Here is a 14,889-nt window from a genome sequence, read left to right as displayed (position 1 = left end):
ATTTTAATTTTTTATAAATTTTGCACTGGGGTTCTAACCCTTAAGGAAAATTTAATCAAAATAATCAGGAATCATTATGAGGCTATATCTAGGGACTAAAGAAGAATACTTTAAGAGCTTCGGTTTCTTAAAAAGAAACAAAATTATATGTCCCGATTTTATCAATGTCCCTGTTTTTCAGCCTAAAATTCAACAAGGGGCTGATAAAAAAGGGTTTTCACTGTATTCCGCATAAAAATTTGCTTAATTCTGCAATTTGCCATCTAAATAAATTATATAATCATATTCAATAAAATATAATTTACTAGTGTCTAAAACTTTGCAGAAAATATCTATGTGATAGAAATTCAATGTATGGATAAAAAGTCAAAAAACTAATTTTATGGAACCCGTACCCGCAATAAATAAATGGTCAAATAGTATCAAAGAAAAAACAATATTTTTTATTGTTAAATGAAAGAAAATAATTCCATTTCAGATATTTCATCAGGTTTTATGAAACTTTACCGAAGACAACCAAACACGAAAACATCAGTAAATACTTTTAACAGCTTTTATTCTGTAGAGTTTGCGATGATGGCGGAGACATCTATTCAACTGAAGGCAAAGCGGATTGCATCGAAAAGCCTGTAAAAACATAGATTTCTTTCTGAATTAAACGACGTATTGTTGTCACGTTAACCTTTTAGCCTTTCAAATTGAGCCTAATGCTATGCCTTTGGTGTTACCCTTAAGAGACTCGAAGGAAAAAACATTACATTTCCCATCCACTATAACGATTGCTAGCAACGACATCGAGGTGGTTTACGAGGTCGTGTACCAGCGTTCACGAGTGGCTGCCGATAATGACACTATAAGAGAAAGTCGGACTCATTTTCTAGAAGGTAACCGTACCTACTTTAGGCTTCGATAGACTCTTCGGTCGAACAAAGTACGTTACCACACGACACTAATTTGAACAGTTGTCATCTACGGTCACGAAGCCCTATCTATGCTAACAGAGAACTAGAGATTTCCAGCGCAAGTTTGCGTTCAAGTTTAAAGAGAAATTTACGTACAAGTTATTGCTCAAGTTCGCATACAAGCTTTCTTTCAAATAATTCAAAAAATTTGTTTTAAAGTTAACGTACAAAATGAAAATAAAAACGAAATCGAAACAGAAATCGAAACCGAAACCGAAACTGAAACCGAAACCGACAACGACTATGAACACGAAAACGAGAACGAAAGACGACTAACGAAAGACGAAAGACGACAGACGACAGACGACAGTCGACAGACGACAGACGACAGACGACAGACGACAGACGACAGACGACAGACGACAGACGACAGACGACAGACGACAGACGACAGACGACAGACGACAGACGACAGATGACGGACGACAGACGACAAAAGAGCCAGCACCGAGGATGCAAGAGGGAACCGCCGTGAAATGTTTCGAGCAGCGAAATTGGCCCTTAACAAGGCTATTAAAAGCAGCAAGATAGCGTTTTTCGACAACCTGAGAGTGCCAACGCGAATCCGTGGGGCGACGGCTACAGAATCGTGATGGCCAAGACCAAAGGGGGCTCTTCTCCCCCAGAACGGTCTCCGGACCGGTTGGCGAGGATTATCGAAGTACTCTTCCCGTCTCGAGTCACAATCCCCTGGCCACCTGCACTACGAGACAGTGCGGGCACGGCTGAAATGGTGGCTCCAGTGACGAATGAAGAACTACTCGCAGTGGCTAATTCCCTAGCAATGAACAAAGCTCTAGGGCCGGATGGAGTTCCAAACAGCGCTCTTAAGGCAGCGATCATAGCGAACCCGAACATGTTCAGGCTAGCTATGCAGAGATGCCTTGACGAGTGCCGTTTTTCCGATAGATGGAAAAGGCAGAAATTAGTGTTGTTGCCGAAGCCCGGGAAGCCGCCAGGCGACCCATCGGCGCACAGACCAATAGACACGACTGGCAAATTGCTTGAGAGGATCATCCTCAACAGGCTAACCCCGTACGCAGAAGGTACGGACGGCCTGTTAAGCAACCAGTTTGGCTTTCGGAAGGGTAAGTCCACAGTGGACACTATCAACTAAGTGATACAGACTGCCGAGATAGCGATCCAACGAAAAAGGCGTCCCTGTCAATCCCTGAGGTAGAACTAACTGCAGAACACGCGATCAACACGGTGGAGGAATGGATGAGCGCGAGAGGCCTGGAGCTCGCTCAGCATAAGACGGAGGTAGTTATCGTCAACAACCGCAAGTCGGCACAACATGCAGTTATCCATGTGGGAGAAGTCGTGATCACCTCACAGCGGAGTCTGAAGTCTCTCGAAGTCATTATAGACGACAAGCTGACCTTCGGCAGCCACGTCGACTATACATGCAAGAGAGCGTCGACTGCTGTTGTGGCTTTATCGAGGATGATATCCAACAGCTCAAAGGTGTGCGCCAGTAGACGTAGGTTACTGGCAGGCGTTGCAGTATCTATCCTCAGGTACGGCGGCCCGTCATGGTCAAGAGCACTGAGGGTAACCAGTTACCTACGGGAATTGGAGAGCACCTACCGCGTGATGTGCCTCAGAGTGATATCTGCCTACCGCACGGTATCACACGATGCATCCTGCGTGATAGCGAGCATGATGCCAGTCGGGCTGGTCATCCGGGAAGATGTGGAGTGCTTCGAGCTACGTGGAAATAGAGGAGCACGCGAGCGCATCAGGGTGACCTCGGTCACCAGATGGCAGCGTGAGTGGGATAACTCTTCGAAAGGTAGCTGGACCCACTGGCTGATACCTAACATATCGAGCTGGGTTGGCAGACCCCATGGGGAAGTTCACTTCCATCTGACACAATTCCTGTCAGGCCATGGCTGCTTCCGACAGTACCTCCACAGGTTCGGGCAAGCGGAGGTCCCCGCCTGCCCTGACTGCCCAGGTGTAGACGAAACTGCCGAACACATACTGTTCGTATGTCCTCGTTTCGACGTCGAAAGAAGAGCAATGCTTGACGTCTGCGGCTGGGACACAACCCCTGATACCCTTATTCAGCGGATGTGTCAATCGGTGGAGAAGTGGATCGCAGTCTCGACTGCAACCACCCAGATTGCCTGTAGGCTACAGGGAATTTGGCGAACCGAGCAACAGACGACGGACACGACTAACTAGTGATTGGTTAGTTGGAGCGAAAAAGGCCGAACGCAGAAAAGTGAGTGAATGGTCTGTTCATGCTGAGGCAGGTTTTGCGCAGCGACTGGCAACCGCGTAAGGGGTAAACCCAGCCACCCCGAAGCAAGGCAGAAGAGCGAGTATATAGGCGTATATGTGGACTGCCTCATGCCAAGATGGGGGGGGGGGGGGGGTCGTAGCGTAGTACTTTGGGACTTAGCTATCGATGCCTCGTGGCGTGGCAGAGGAGTGAAAGGGTGAGCATCCAAGTCAGTCTCACACGGTATGTTAAGGGTGAGCACAAAAGTCAGCCTCACATGGCATGGTAGAGGAGTGCACAAAAGTCAGCCTCACAAGGTATGAAAACGGTAAGCACCCAAGTAAGCCTCGCATGGTATGTCAGAAGTGGGGCCTAAGAAAAATGTCCTACATGGAATGCCAGGGGAGCGACAGGGATATAATAGAGTGGTACGATGGAGAGTGAACCAGGTGATAGGGTGAGCATCTAAGTCAGCCTCACATGGTATGTTAAAGGCGAGCACAAAAGTAAGCCTAGCAAGGAATGAAAAAGATGAGCACACAAGTCAGCCTCACAAGGAACGAAAAAGGTGAGCACAAATGTCAGCCTCATGTGGAGTGTTAGAGAGTGAATCAAGGTGCGACAGAGAGAGCACCCAAGTAAGCCTCATACAGGATGTATGAACGCGTGAGCGAGAGTGAATGAGTACATTAAGTACAGCCATCCCCCGAGAAGTAATACCGAGAGGTAGTTCCTGGGGGGAACGATGGCACAATGGAGTTTAGTCGGTATTAATGGCAGCGTCACCATTCGAGCCCGACACGCCCCCAGTACACCCCGTGTGGTAGCTTGGCATCTACTAATAGCACGTGTACTGGGCTAGTACGTTAATGTATTTTCCATTGTAAAAACGGCTTTAATCCACCTAACAGTGTGATGAGACATTTCTTATAACTCTTATCACTCTCTTCGGATATTATATCGTTTGAGAACATTTAGAACTTGATGCTTCGCGATGTTTTTGATAACACATACTACATGGGATTGTGGCAGGACTCAGCATAGCCATAGGACAACATCAGTGCTAGAAATCTCAAACCAAATCAATGGGAAAGCGAAAAAATGCCCCATAAAATAGACATACAAACGAATTATTGCTAATGCTCTGTTAATAAAATATCTAAATTCCTCAATCAATGCATTGTGGTGGGAAAACTGAATTTTCCTAAAGGGGTTATGTATATTGTACTGAGCCAAAAAATCGAAGTTTATACTTTACTCAAATTTCCAACGCGACTGAGACCTAAAAATCAACGCTTTTTCTGAAAAAAACGCGATACTAGCAGTGACACCATTCAAAGAAAATCAACAGTGAATATTTCCAGACTTGGTTTTATTTCCTATTTAAGAACTATTGTGTTTTTTACATCCTAGATTGCATGATTCAGTGATCGAAACCCAAAACTTGAATGAAGTATTTGAAATTATAAAATTATAATTTGTGTTTGCCATTGAAATTGACAAAATGATAGTATCGCCCCTTTGACGATTGTTTACTTTTCCGTGCCACTTATCAGCATTGAAGTATCGCCCTTACGTTTTTTTACAATACCAATTTTACAATTGGTGAGGGTTTGGTGAAAATCGATCTTACTGTCCAAACGGCATAATTCCGAAACCGTAATTTTTGAAGTTTTAAAATTATGCAGAATTAATTTTTCAGCAAATAGTTCAGAGTTCGTGGACGATATACCGCCAAAATTACTTTATCAAATGATGCGCTGTTTAACGTTTGTAAAACTCATCGAAGATACTAAACCTCCGAAATTGGCGATTTCAAAATGATGTTATCTTGACCTTAAATTACTGTTTTTGAACATTTGACCTATACATATAATTGGTCATACAACAAAAATCAAATTCTCATCAAAATCGATCAGGACTTGCTAGAGTCGAATGGAAATCGTCATTTCTCATAAATTTCTCTCTGGAAAGTGTTATCCTCGATATTAATCATATTACGTTTTCGTCTCAACTCGACGCATTCCCAAAATAAAAACCTGTTTTAATCCACCTAGTGGTGCAATTGTGCTTTTCTCATTTGTCCAGACTACGATTCCATGGCGGGTTATGTTCAATACAATGGTGGAAATGAATATTACATGTTCAGTACGATTTGCACATACGTACAATGGATCGACAGCCACGATCTTGAGATACTATGTGATACTGAAACATTGCTTGACCGGCGCTGGTTTCAAGCGATGTTTCACTATCACATAGTAAGATCCGGGAGATCCAGGTCCTGCCAAAAATTTTCAACTTGTTAAGAAATTTTAAACTAGTTTTAATTTTAAAGTAGCAACCCCTCACTGCATACTCCCTCCGGGCCGGTATGATTGACGATTTTTAGAGTGATTGCATAACCTTTCTATATGAGAAAGGCAAAAATGTACCAAAGTCCAAAAAAATCAATTTTTGTCAATCATTATTTTTTTCGAGTTTACATCAAATCTCGATGTTTCATGCATTATAAAGTCATTTGGCATCAAAAATACAAATTTGATTTTGAAAATTTTTATTCCAGTTTATATGGGAATTTTCTGTGTGATTGCACTCTTCAACTCGTAACTCCGGAACCGGAAGTCCAATCAATAAAAAAAACTCAATAGCAGCCGATGTACCTTTCATTTGAGACTAACTTTGTGCAAATCGATCCAGCCATCTCTGATTAACAGAGGTCACATTTTTTTCCACATACACACACAGACATTTTCCGATCTCGACGAACTGAATCAATAGACATGACACTCGGCCCTCCCGGTCGGGATTAGATTGACGAATTTTAGAGTGAATGAGAAAGGCAAAAACATGTTTAGCAAATGTTGAAAGTTATGCATTTTTTTGGTGCGCAGTTCTATGTTTCATAGACATTAAATCAATTTTAACTTCGCTTCCTATTAAATAAAGACCCTTATTACAGTACATCTCTACAAAAACGAGCTCAATTTGAAAAGAAATCTGAGGATTATGATTGATTACAGAATTCTGGAATTTTCTATTGGAATGTTTTCAGGATTTTGATATTGATGCAATTAGACAACTGTGAAATCAAGACCAATAGATCAGTTACATATCAGGACCCCATTCCGACAATTTATCAAAAGTCCTCATGACGTTTACAACAACAGGATATCAATGTACGGATCAGATAATTGTTATTGTAATATTGAATTAAATAAGTCTGCATCAATAAATTTTCAACTTCAATACAATTTTTTGTGGGTGTGGAGGGGGGGGGGGAGCGTTGTATGGTGTTAAACCCCAAAACCTTCTCTTGGCAACGCCTGCGCTTGGAGTTATTTATTTCGCTTTTCATTTTCCGATATGTTTCAGATCGATCCGATGATCATGAGTTAGAAACATTGCAGTCAGAAGGTTCGCACAAATGAACATTTTTGCACTGATAAGTTATCAAGTTCCTTCCAGACAACTTGGAAGTATTCGGTGATTATTTCTAGCGGTTGTAGATAGAAAAATGAAATGCAAAATTCGTTTTATCGAAATAATGTTTGGCTTATTTCAATGGATTATTGCTATATGGAACAATAAATGGGCGACAAAGAGTAATCAAGCCATAACTTTTAAAGTATTCAAAATAGATATTTGAAGTCTTCAGTAAAGTTATTCGCAAAAGTAAGAGCTACAAATTTGCTGAAGGCATCATTTCGATATAATCACGTCCAAGAAAATTTGTGAAAATATCTCACTCATAGGGGGATTAATCAGCAAAAGCACAATACCAAAAGAAAGGGCATATTTCCTCCATTAAATTCACCGAAGATACTATTGACCTAAAATAAACCGTTTTGGCGTTAAAAATAGATTACATGTTTTTGGTCATATTTCTGGCAATGGGAAATGATAAAAATCTATCGTCCGCATTTAATGTTAAATATCTCTTTTGATAATAGTCCGATTTCGACAATCTACAGCTTGTTCGAAAGGTATTCGTTAAAGCTGTCTAAAAACATATAAATTGGTAATCTATATTGTCAATTTCGGCAGATAATTAAAAAAAAACTGCAAAAACGCCATTTTTACGCATTCAAACATTCATATCTTGGAAACTAAACATCAGAATCAAAAACAAATTAATAGCGTTCATACTGTTTTTTAGTTCTTTCATTTAAAATTGGTATGGATAAGATCGGTTCAGCCATTGCTGAGAAACACGAATGAGAATTTGTCCGTTACATACACACACACACAGACACACACACACACACAGACATTGTCCCAAATCGTCGAGCTGAGTCGATTGGTATATAAGACTCGGCCCTCCGGGCCTCGGAAAAAATCTTGAAAGTTTGAGCGAATTCTATACATTTCTTTTATAAGAAATGTAAAAAGACGACAGACGACAGACGAAAACCGAATACCGACTACCGAAAACCGAAAACCGAAAACAGAAAACAGAAAACCGAAAATCGAAAACCGAAAACCGACAACTAAACTGAAAGCGGGAATAATACCTAATAATTGTTTCAAGTATGCTAAGGAAAACCATTTTTCCGACTGAGTTACCATACTCGGCAACTGTGAACGATCGATGAACTGGAAACTTCTAAGCACTGAGAACTGACATACAAGTAATGTTTTCAACTTGTGTAAGAAATTAAACTGTCTCTTTAAAATGACAACAGCAAGTAGAAACTTGCCACTGGTCGGTGTTTCGATCGGCCAGCAATCGCTATAGAGTGCTATGCAAATCATTTCACACACAGTAATTGGGGGTTTGTTTTCCTCCAGCTGTCATATATAAAACTGCCAGTCAATTTAAACATTTCTGGAGCGTTTTTTCAAAACGTCATATCTGCAATGAGTTACTCTCTTTGTTTACTTTCTCTTCTGTTAATAATTCGGTCACTTTAACATTTATCCCTCAACTCTTTGCATAATATGCTAGTTAAAACCACCGTCTTTCGATCTGTACTGTAAAATAAGTGAAAAGTGTTATAGTGACACCGTAAAAATCGAAAGAGAAAGTAAACAAAGCGAGTAACTCATTGCAGATATGACGTTTTGAAAAAACGCTCAAGATTTGAAGTAGCTCGCCTAAAGTATTTATAATGGTGTTGTAATGATCTATGCCGCCGTAAAACTCATTCCGGATACGTACAATACTGATTAGTTAGGATCCATCATAAAAATATTCCGACCGAAAAGCTATTTTCGATTTGTTTTTCTCCACTTATGACAGGTGGAGGAAAACAAATCGTTGAACACACTAATACAATTACAGATTGTCAAGTACTCTATACGGAACTTGTATGCAAACTTGGATTCAATGGTGATTAACGCATGCGAAGCTGTATGCAATGGTGATTTTCAACGTATTGTCATTTAAATGTTTACACAGGTTTCTCGAAAAAGTTTGTTCTAGCTTATATGTCTGTTCCCTGTGTTCTAAGTGCGAAGTAGCATCTTCACTCGAGAGTGAATCCAAATGCTTGTAGATTTAGAAATAACGGAATTTTTTTTTTTCAATTTGGCGCATTGCGGATTGATTCACAAAGCTCGACTAGGATTTTTTTTGTGTTTTTATTATAGAAGTTTTAACCTTACGGTCATTCGCCTCTTTCGGATAATTTCTTTTTTAAACTTTAGAACCCTATGTGCGGGGTTGGAAAACGAATCTCTCTTCCTTTAAAAGTTAGTGTTATCTCCCTCCATGCGATAAAATCATGAACTAAAATTTTGTAGTAAAAATGACTCATATCATGTATTAAAGTGGTTCTAAACGTACTATTCCGTTAAATCCAACCATAATTTCGCAACAAAATATGGTAAGTGGGAATTGACTACGTGCTGTTAGGCCCCATTCTAAACTGACTCAAACATCACTTAATTAAAATTTTCATAATTTCTTCAAGGAAGTTAGGCCCCATTCTAAACTGACTCAAACATCACTTAATTAAAATTTTCATAATTTCTTCAAGGAAGTTGGATTGAATTGTAATCTTTGACAAAATTGTAGGTAATATTTTTTTTTCGCATGCAGTAATAGACTGAAACATACACTGTCAGCTAGCAGTGAAAATACAACTTACAGCGCTTTCAGCATGTAAATTGTCGAAAAATCCCATACACACCTCGAACAGGTTGGTACGGTAACTAGACTTGCCCGATTTGACTCAAATTTCCAACAGAGACTCCTGGTGGGACTCGAATCGAATTAGCAATGGACCGATTATATTTTCAAAAATTCGTATTTTTTCTGAACATGAATGCTTTTTTGGTTTTTCTGATAGAAAACTGATTTGCCTTCGCGGTACCAGGTTGCTTTGCTTCATTTTCTACGCAAACGAATACTAGTGAATGACGAACAAAGCGATATTAATTATGCCTGGACGTAAAAGAGAACAATTTATTTAAACCTTCTGTCTTAAAATCGTAATAAGATCTAATCTAATCTAATCTAATAATTACTACCACAGTTACTACTTTTGATAAAGTTGTTAATCCCATTCTAGACACTAAATTTATTATGCTTGTTTTTAAAATTGAATTAAATTACATTTATTTGAAAACATCCAAAGGTAAGTTTTTCCACACAACAAATTTAAAGCGTGATGTGGAAGGCCAGGGAGCAACTAATCATTTCAAAAATTTGTACAAACATTTGGTACTGCAAAAAAGTATGTGGAGTGCTATACTGCAAAAGGCACATTCTTATAAAATGCCATAATTAAACATACAAAAAATTCTCAATTGCTTAGAAAATTTATTTTCGTCAATAACTGTCAAATATTCTGGTGAATTTGAAATTAGCATGCTGTTTGAGTTGAGAAGGAAATTTGTTATACATATAGCGGAGCTATATTTAAACAAGACGTCGACAAGAAGTGTGTGTCATTTTCAATTAATCAAAACTGCAGCTTTATCTAAGATTTCGATCACAAGAGCCTAAAGTGTTAATATAAGCAGTTACACGTTTTATTTTTTTAAAGATACCGGAGAATTTTTCCACATATCCATCCCTTCAAAGAAAATCAGTACATCAGCTATTTCGGATGTGATAAATCACCATGGAGGCCACTTTTAACAAAGTTGTTTATATCACAAATTATTTATTTATACAATAAAAGGTGTACCCGTAATAACTCGTACACACATGTTACCATCACGGCGGATTTTGATTGTTTTTTGTCAACTATGTTTTTCTTTATCATTGCATATGATCACAATTCGAGGTGCATAAAAATTCTTCAAATTACTAGTACGAAATATTGTTTGATGCACGACGTTAATTTTTAACAACTTATTCTTGTAAACTTTCATGCGATTATCTACAATGCACAATTCCCATTTTGTTCTTACTAGATACTACCAAAGAGCAGGTTCCCTCATCATGATACTTCTGTATTCCTAACAAGTATTTCATTTACATTTATTTAACAATGTACGCTTCATTCAATTAGTTTCCCATAAGGAAAAAATTCCATCAACGAGTTTCCCTTAACTGTTACACAAATTTCACAGGTAAGTTTAGGTACAGGCAAGATACAATTAACTAACAAGAATCAAATAGAAAATATATAGCCAAATTGGACATCACAAAGCATCTAATCAACGAGGAAATAGTTGAGGGGAACGTTCTCCATCAGCTGGTTGGAGATTCCAGCGAATTCGGCCGATAGTTTCTTCTGCAGCTGGGGTTGCAGAGCTCGCAGCACTTCGTTACCATTTTCCTTCAGAAACAAATTGGTGGCTTCCGCTGAAATTGCAAAAAAAAAACAAAACAATATGTCAGTATCGGCATCTAAGGTTAGAATAGAGAGAACCAATAGAAAAAATTGAGTTCTCGCCACACTCTGGGTTTGGCTTTTCTATATACTCAGGATTCTGTTGTTGTTGAAGATCTTCGAAACGCTCAGCCGGGGCTTCTTGATTGCCAGGTTCAGGTCAAGAGTTTCCACCCGCATGTGGGTACCGGTTGGCTTCTCGTTGAATGACACACGGCCCTTGACATCGGCGGTGACTCCGTCTGGGGATGGAGGAAAAGTCGGAATTTTGTTATACCAATTAATGTAGCTTAACTGTATAATACACTTAAAATGATCCGAACAATAAACAAGTGCCCAGTGACGATTTTGATGGAAAGGTGACTATTTGACTATCAGCTATCTTTGAAGGCATACTAATTCAATTAATCGCAAAGAACCATATAGCTAAAAAGCATGTAAAGATTTCCGAGTAAACTATGATGGACTGCGACATCCGTCTCAATTTGTGAATTTAGTTATATTAGGAAAAAACACAGGGTAAGCCGTGGGGCAAGTACATTCTACAAGTGTGGCAATCAATCGCCAATCTATACGCCAACACTAATGACATCCCGTCCGGGTGTAGAATTATACTTTAGACATTGATGAGCTTTGTTTAACAAAGAACATAAATTCTCACCGAAAACGGCATCGAAATCGCCCGAACCGCTGGCTGGAATGATAATCAGCACTCCACTGGAGGTGTACTTTGCATGGATCACTAGCTTCGGAATACTTAGTCTCGCCTCGAACGGCTTGTCGCCTTCGCTCAGTCTGGAAAACAGAAGCAAACATTAGCCACACTCCTGTGTACAATTAGCGAAGCAAATTCGTTTCGGTTCCCTACTTGATTGTTTTGACGGTGAAATTACTGGCGCCGAACACTTCCATGTTTTTCAAGTTTATCCTGTAACCTTGGGGTCCTCCGGTCAGCTGAAGAGACAACTGGTCCATAACAAATGGCTCGACGGGTGGGAGCTGGAATTGGCAAAAAAGATAGAATTTGATTAGTTGAAAAGAATTAGATACGATGTTCACACAGGAAACTGTTTCAAGGTGATTATTTTTAGATCTTCATTTGTATCTTACTAAAAGTAAACAATTCGGGCTGTTAATTGAAGTTAGCAAGTCTTCAACTCGATTTTATGATAATTGCGGTGGATTGTTATTGTAGATACAAACTAGTTTCAACAAACAGGAAACATGAACACACGTGCGTATAAGGTTCGTCTATTATGTTTCGTTTATTGAAACTGTTCCTGGCAGCACTGTTCCTACGGAATCCAATCATATTAACTAACTTCAATTCTACGGATAATACCTATAACTGTTAGAGGTCAAAAACAGTTATGGCTATTATCCGTAGAATTAAAGTTAGTTAGTCTGTTTGGATTCCGTAGGAGCAGTGCTGCCAGGAACAGTTTCAATAAACGGTGAAAAATGAAATTTTGATGTCTTCGTTGTCTTCAAATATTTTAAAACTAATAACCACTGAGTAAAGCCATGTCAAGTGATCCTCGAATTTTTCGCAAAATCACCGATTTTCATGAAATATGTTTTATTGTATAGGGATTATGGTAAATAGCTTTTGGTATAAATATTTCGTTAAAACTCCTTTTTTCCTTTGAGATATTAACCCTTAAACTTTATTGCATGATAAAATTGTAAAATTTATATCTCAAAACCTACTGAAGATAAATGGATGAATTTTTGTACACTTATGGAATGATATTTACACTATCTCATAAAAATAATTTTATAATATAGTTATGTGAATAACGGTACTTTGCATCTACTTAAAAATTTTAATTGTATTTTTTCTTATGTTCTTCACGCTAAAAAAATTCAAAAGGTATGTCAAATTACGCGTCAATCACTCACCTTCAATAATCTGTATTGATAATTTTTCATTTTTGTTTCTATCGAGAGTTATGGATGATTTTGTAACGGTGCGTACCTTCAACGCACGGCCCACTTTGATGCAGCCCGCGAGAACTTACATATTGGCAACGCCGCATGTCCCAACGTCCTACTGCGCATCGCGTAGGAAACGTGCATCGCATGAGTAAATGAAACCACATCTCTAGATTGGTGCAAAAGAACAAACTTTTATATACGGATTATCAAAGGCTAAGGTTTTCTGGATATTTTGAGATACTTTTAGATTTTTTTGACCGAGGTGCACAACAAAAACAATTTTGTTTAATGAATACTTTTTTATTATAATTTAACGTTCCTAGGAATTAAACTGTATCGCAAAGAACCGAAACATAACTCATATAATACGCTTATGTTATTGCCATATTCGAAGACACTTTTGTTATGGCATTTTTGTTTTTGACAGTGTACACCAGTATTGTCGGGGCTATACTCATTCAAACTTCAGTCTATCTCTTTTTTTCACTATACCGGTGTATACCAGGTTAAAAACGAAAACGTTATTAGTCGATGTTTCATCCAAATTCATTACTAGTCTACAACATTATGCAGGAAAATGGAACATTTTATTGAAACAGCATTTTACTTCGCTTGTTTATGTCCACTGAGTGATCTTACTTATAAACAACGAAGTGTCTTGCGAAAAAAAATTACTTTGAATCTGTTTTCAATCGCATTGGCGTGTTTTCTTCGCTATTGCTTCTATCAATTCTGTTAATTAGTGGTTCTCCAAGTTCTAGTAAGATATTATTTACTTCATCAAATTTCAGTAAATCATCAACGATTTATAATTCAAAATCTTCATTACTTTTTTAACGAAATACAGTATTCGGTTGGTCGAACCATATTTATAACATAAAAACAAACGAATGTTTTTGAGCAAATATACTGTGCTAACACCTAGACAGAACCAACTGACGATAAAAAGTGGTAAAATATGTCAATTTGCAAAAAAAGTCATACACATGCAGATTCAAACATGCCCATTGCTCAAGTTTGCACAGCAATTGCCAACATCCGAGCGCGCCGGTTTGAGAGTTTGAATGACAGAAAATTAAATAATTCCTGAAAAATATAACACTAAAAACCATGCAAATTACTCGGAATATGTTCACCTTTAAACATCCGCACAGAAAAGCTTATCTTTTTGCTCTAATATCGAAGATGGCAATTTTGGACATAAGGTATGCTCTGCCAAAGCGATACGCAGTAGGACGTTGCTACATGCGGCGTTGCCAATATGTAAGTTCTCGCGGGCTGCATCAAAGTGGGCCGTGCGTTGAAGGTACGCACCGTTACAAAATCATCCATAACTCTCGATAGAAACAAAAATGAAAAATTATTAATACAGATTATTGAAGGTGAGAGATTGACGCGTAATTTGACATACCTTTTGAAATTTTTTAGCGTGAAGAACATAAGAAAAAATACAATTGAAATTTTTAAGTAGATGAAAAGTACCGTTATTCACATAATTATATTGTAAAATTATTTTTATGAGATAGTGTAAATATCATTCCATAAGTGTACAAAAATTCATTCAATTATCTTCAGTAGGTTTTGAGATATAAATTTTACAATTTTATCATGCAATAAAGTTTAAGGGTTAATATCTCAAAGGAAAAAAGGAGTTTTAACGAAATATTTATACCAAAAGCTATTTACCATAATCCCTATACAATAAAACATATCTCATGAAAATCGGTGATTTTGCGAAAAATTTGAGGATCACTTGACATGGCTTTACTCAGCTTGGAGCTATTTCTGTATAAACTATGAGGGTATTTTTAAACGGGGTTTACGAGTAAATGAGCGATGCCCTTTTGGAGGCCAAGATAGTGTCTTCTGGTTGAGAAAAGTATTCTATAATCATGTCATCCGATGCGGAATCACTATATCTATATCTATTCTATGATTATTTTATTTCGAAGATGTCAATATTTTAGGTTAT

At 38.2% G+C, this 14,889-nt stretch overlaps 1 protein-coding gene across 1 annotated transcript in view; it reads right to left on the bottom strand.

The window, feature by feature from the left end:
- Positions 1 to 10,284: 10,284 nt before the first annotated feature.
- The window catches only part of LOC131684691 (uncharacterized), a 49,939-nt gene continuing 45,334 nt past the window's right edge, over positions 10,285 to 14,889 (bottom strand). The window contains exons 3-6 of the mRNA XM_058967783.1: positions 11,848 to 11,978; positions 11,641 to 11,774; positions 11,072 to 11,221; positions 10,285 to 10,951 (exon numbers count right to left, since the gene is read on the bottom strand). Of these exons, the coding sequence (XP_058823766.1) occupies positions 10,800 to 10,951; positions 11,072 to 11,221; positions 11,641 to 11,774; positions 11,848 to 11,978 (567 nt within the window). The 3' untranslated portion in view covers positions 10,285 to 10,799. The remainder of the gene's footprint in view (positions 10,952 to 11,071; positions 11,222 to 11,640; positions 11,775 to 11,847; positions 11,979 to 14,889) is intronic.

This window comes from Topomyia yanbarensis, chromosome 2, assembly GCF_030247195.1.
Source record: "Topomyia yanbarensis strain Yona2022 chromosome 2, ASM3024719v1, whole genome shotgun sequence".
Taxonomy (NCBI): Eukaryota; Metazoa; Arthropoda; class Insecta; order Diptera; family Culicidae; genus Topomyia; species Topomyia yanbarensis.
This window is presented reverse-complemented; position numbering and strand designations above follow the sequence as displayed.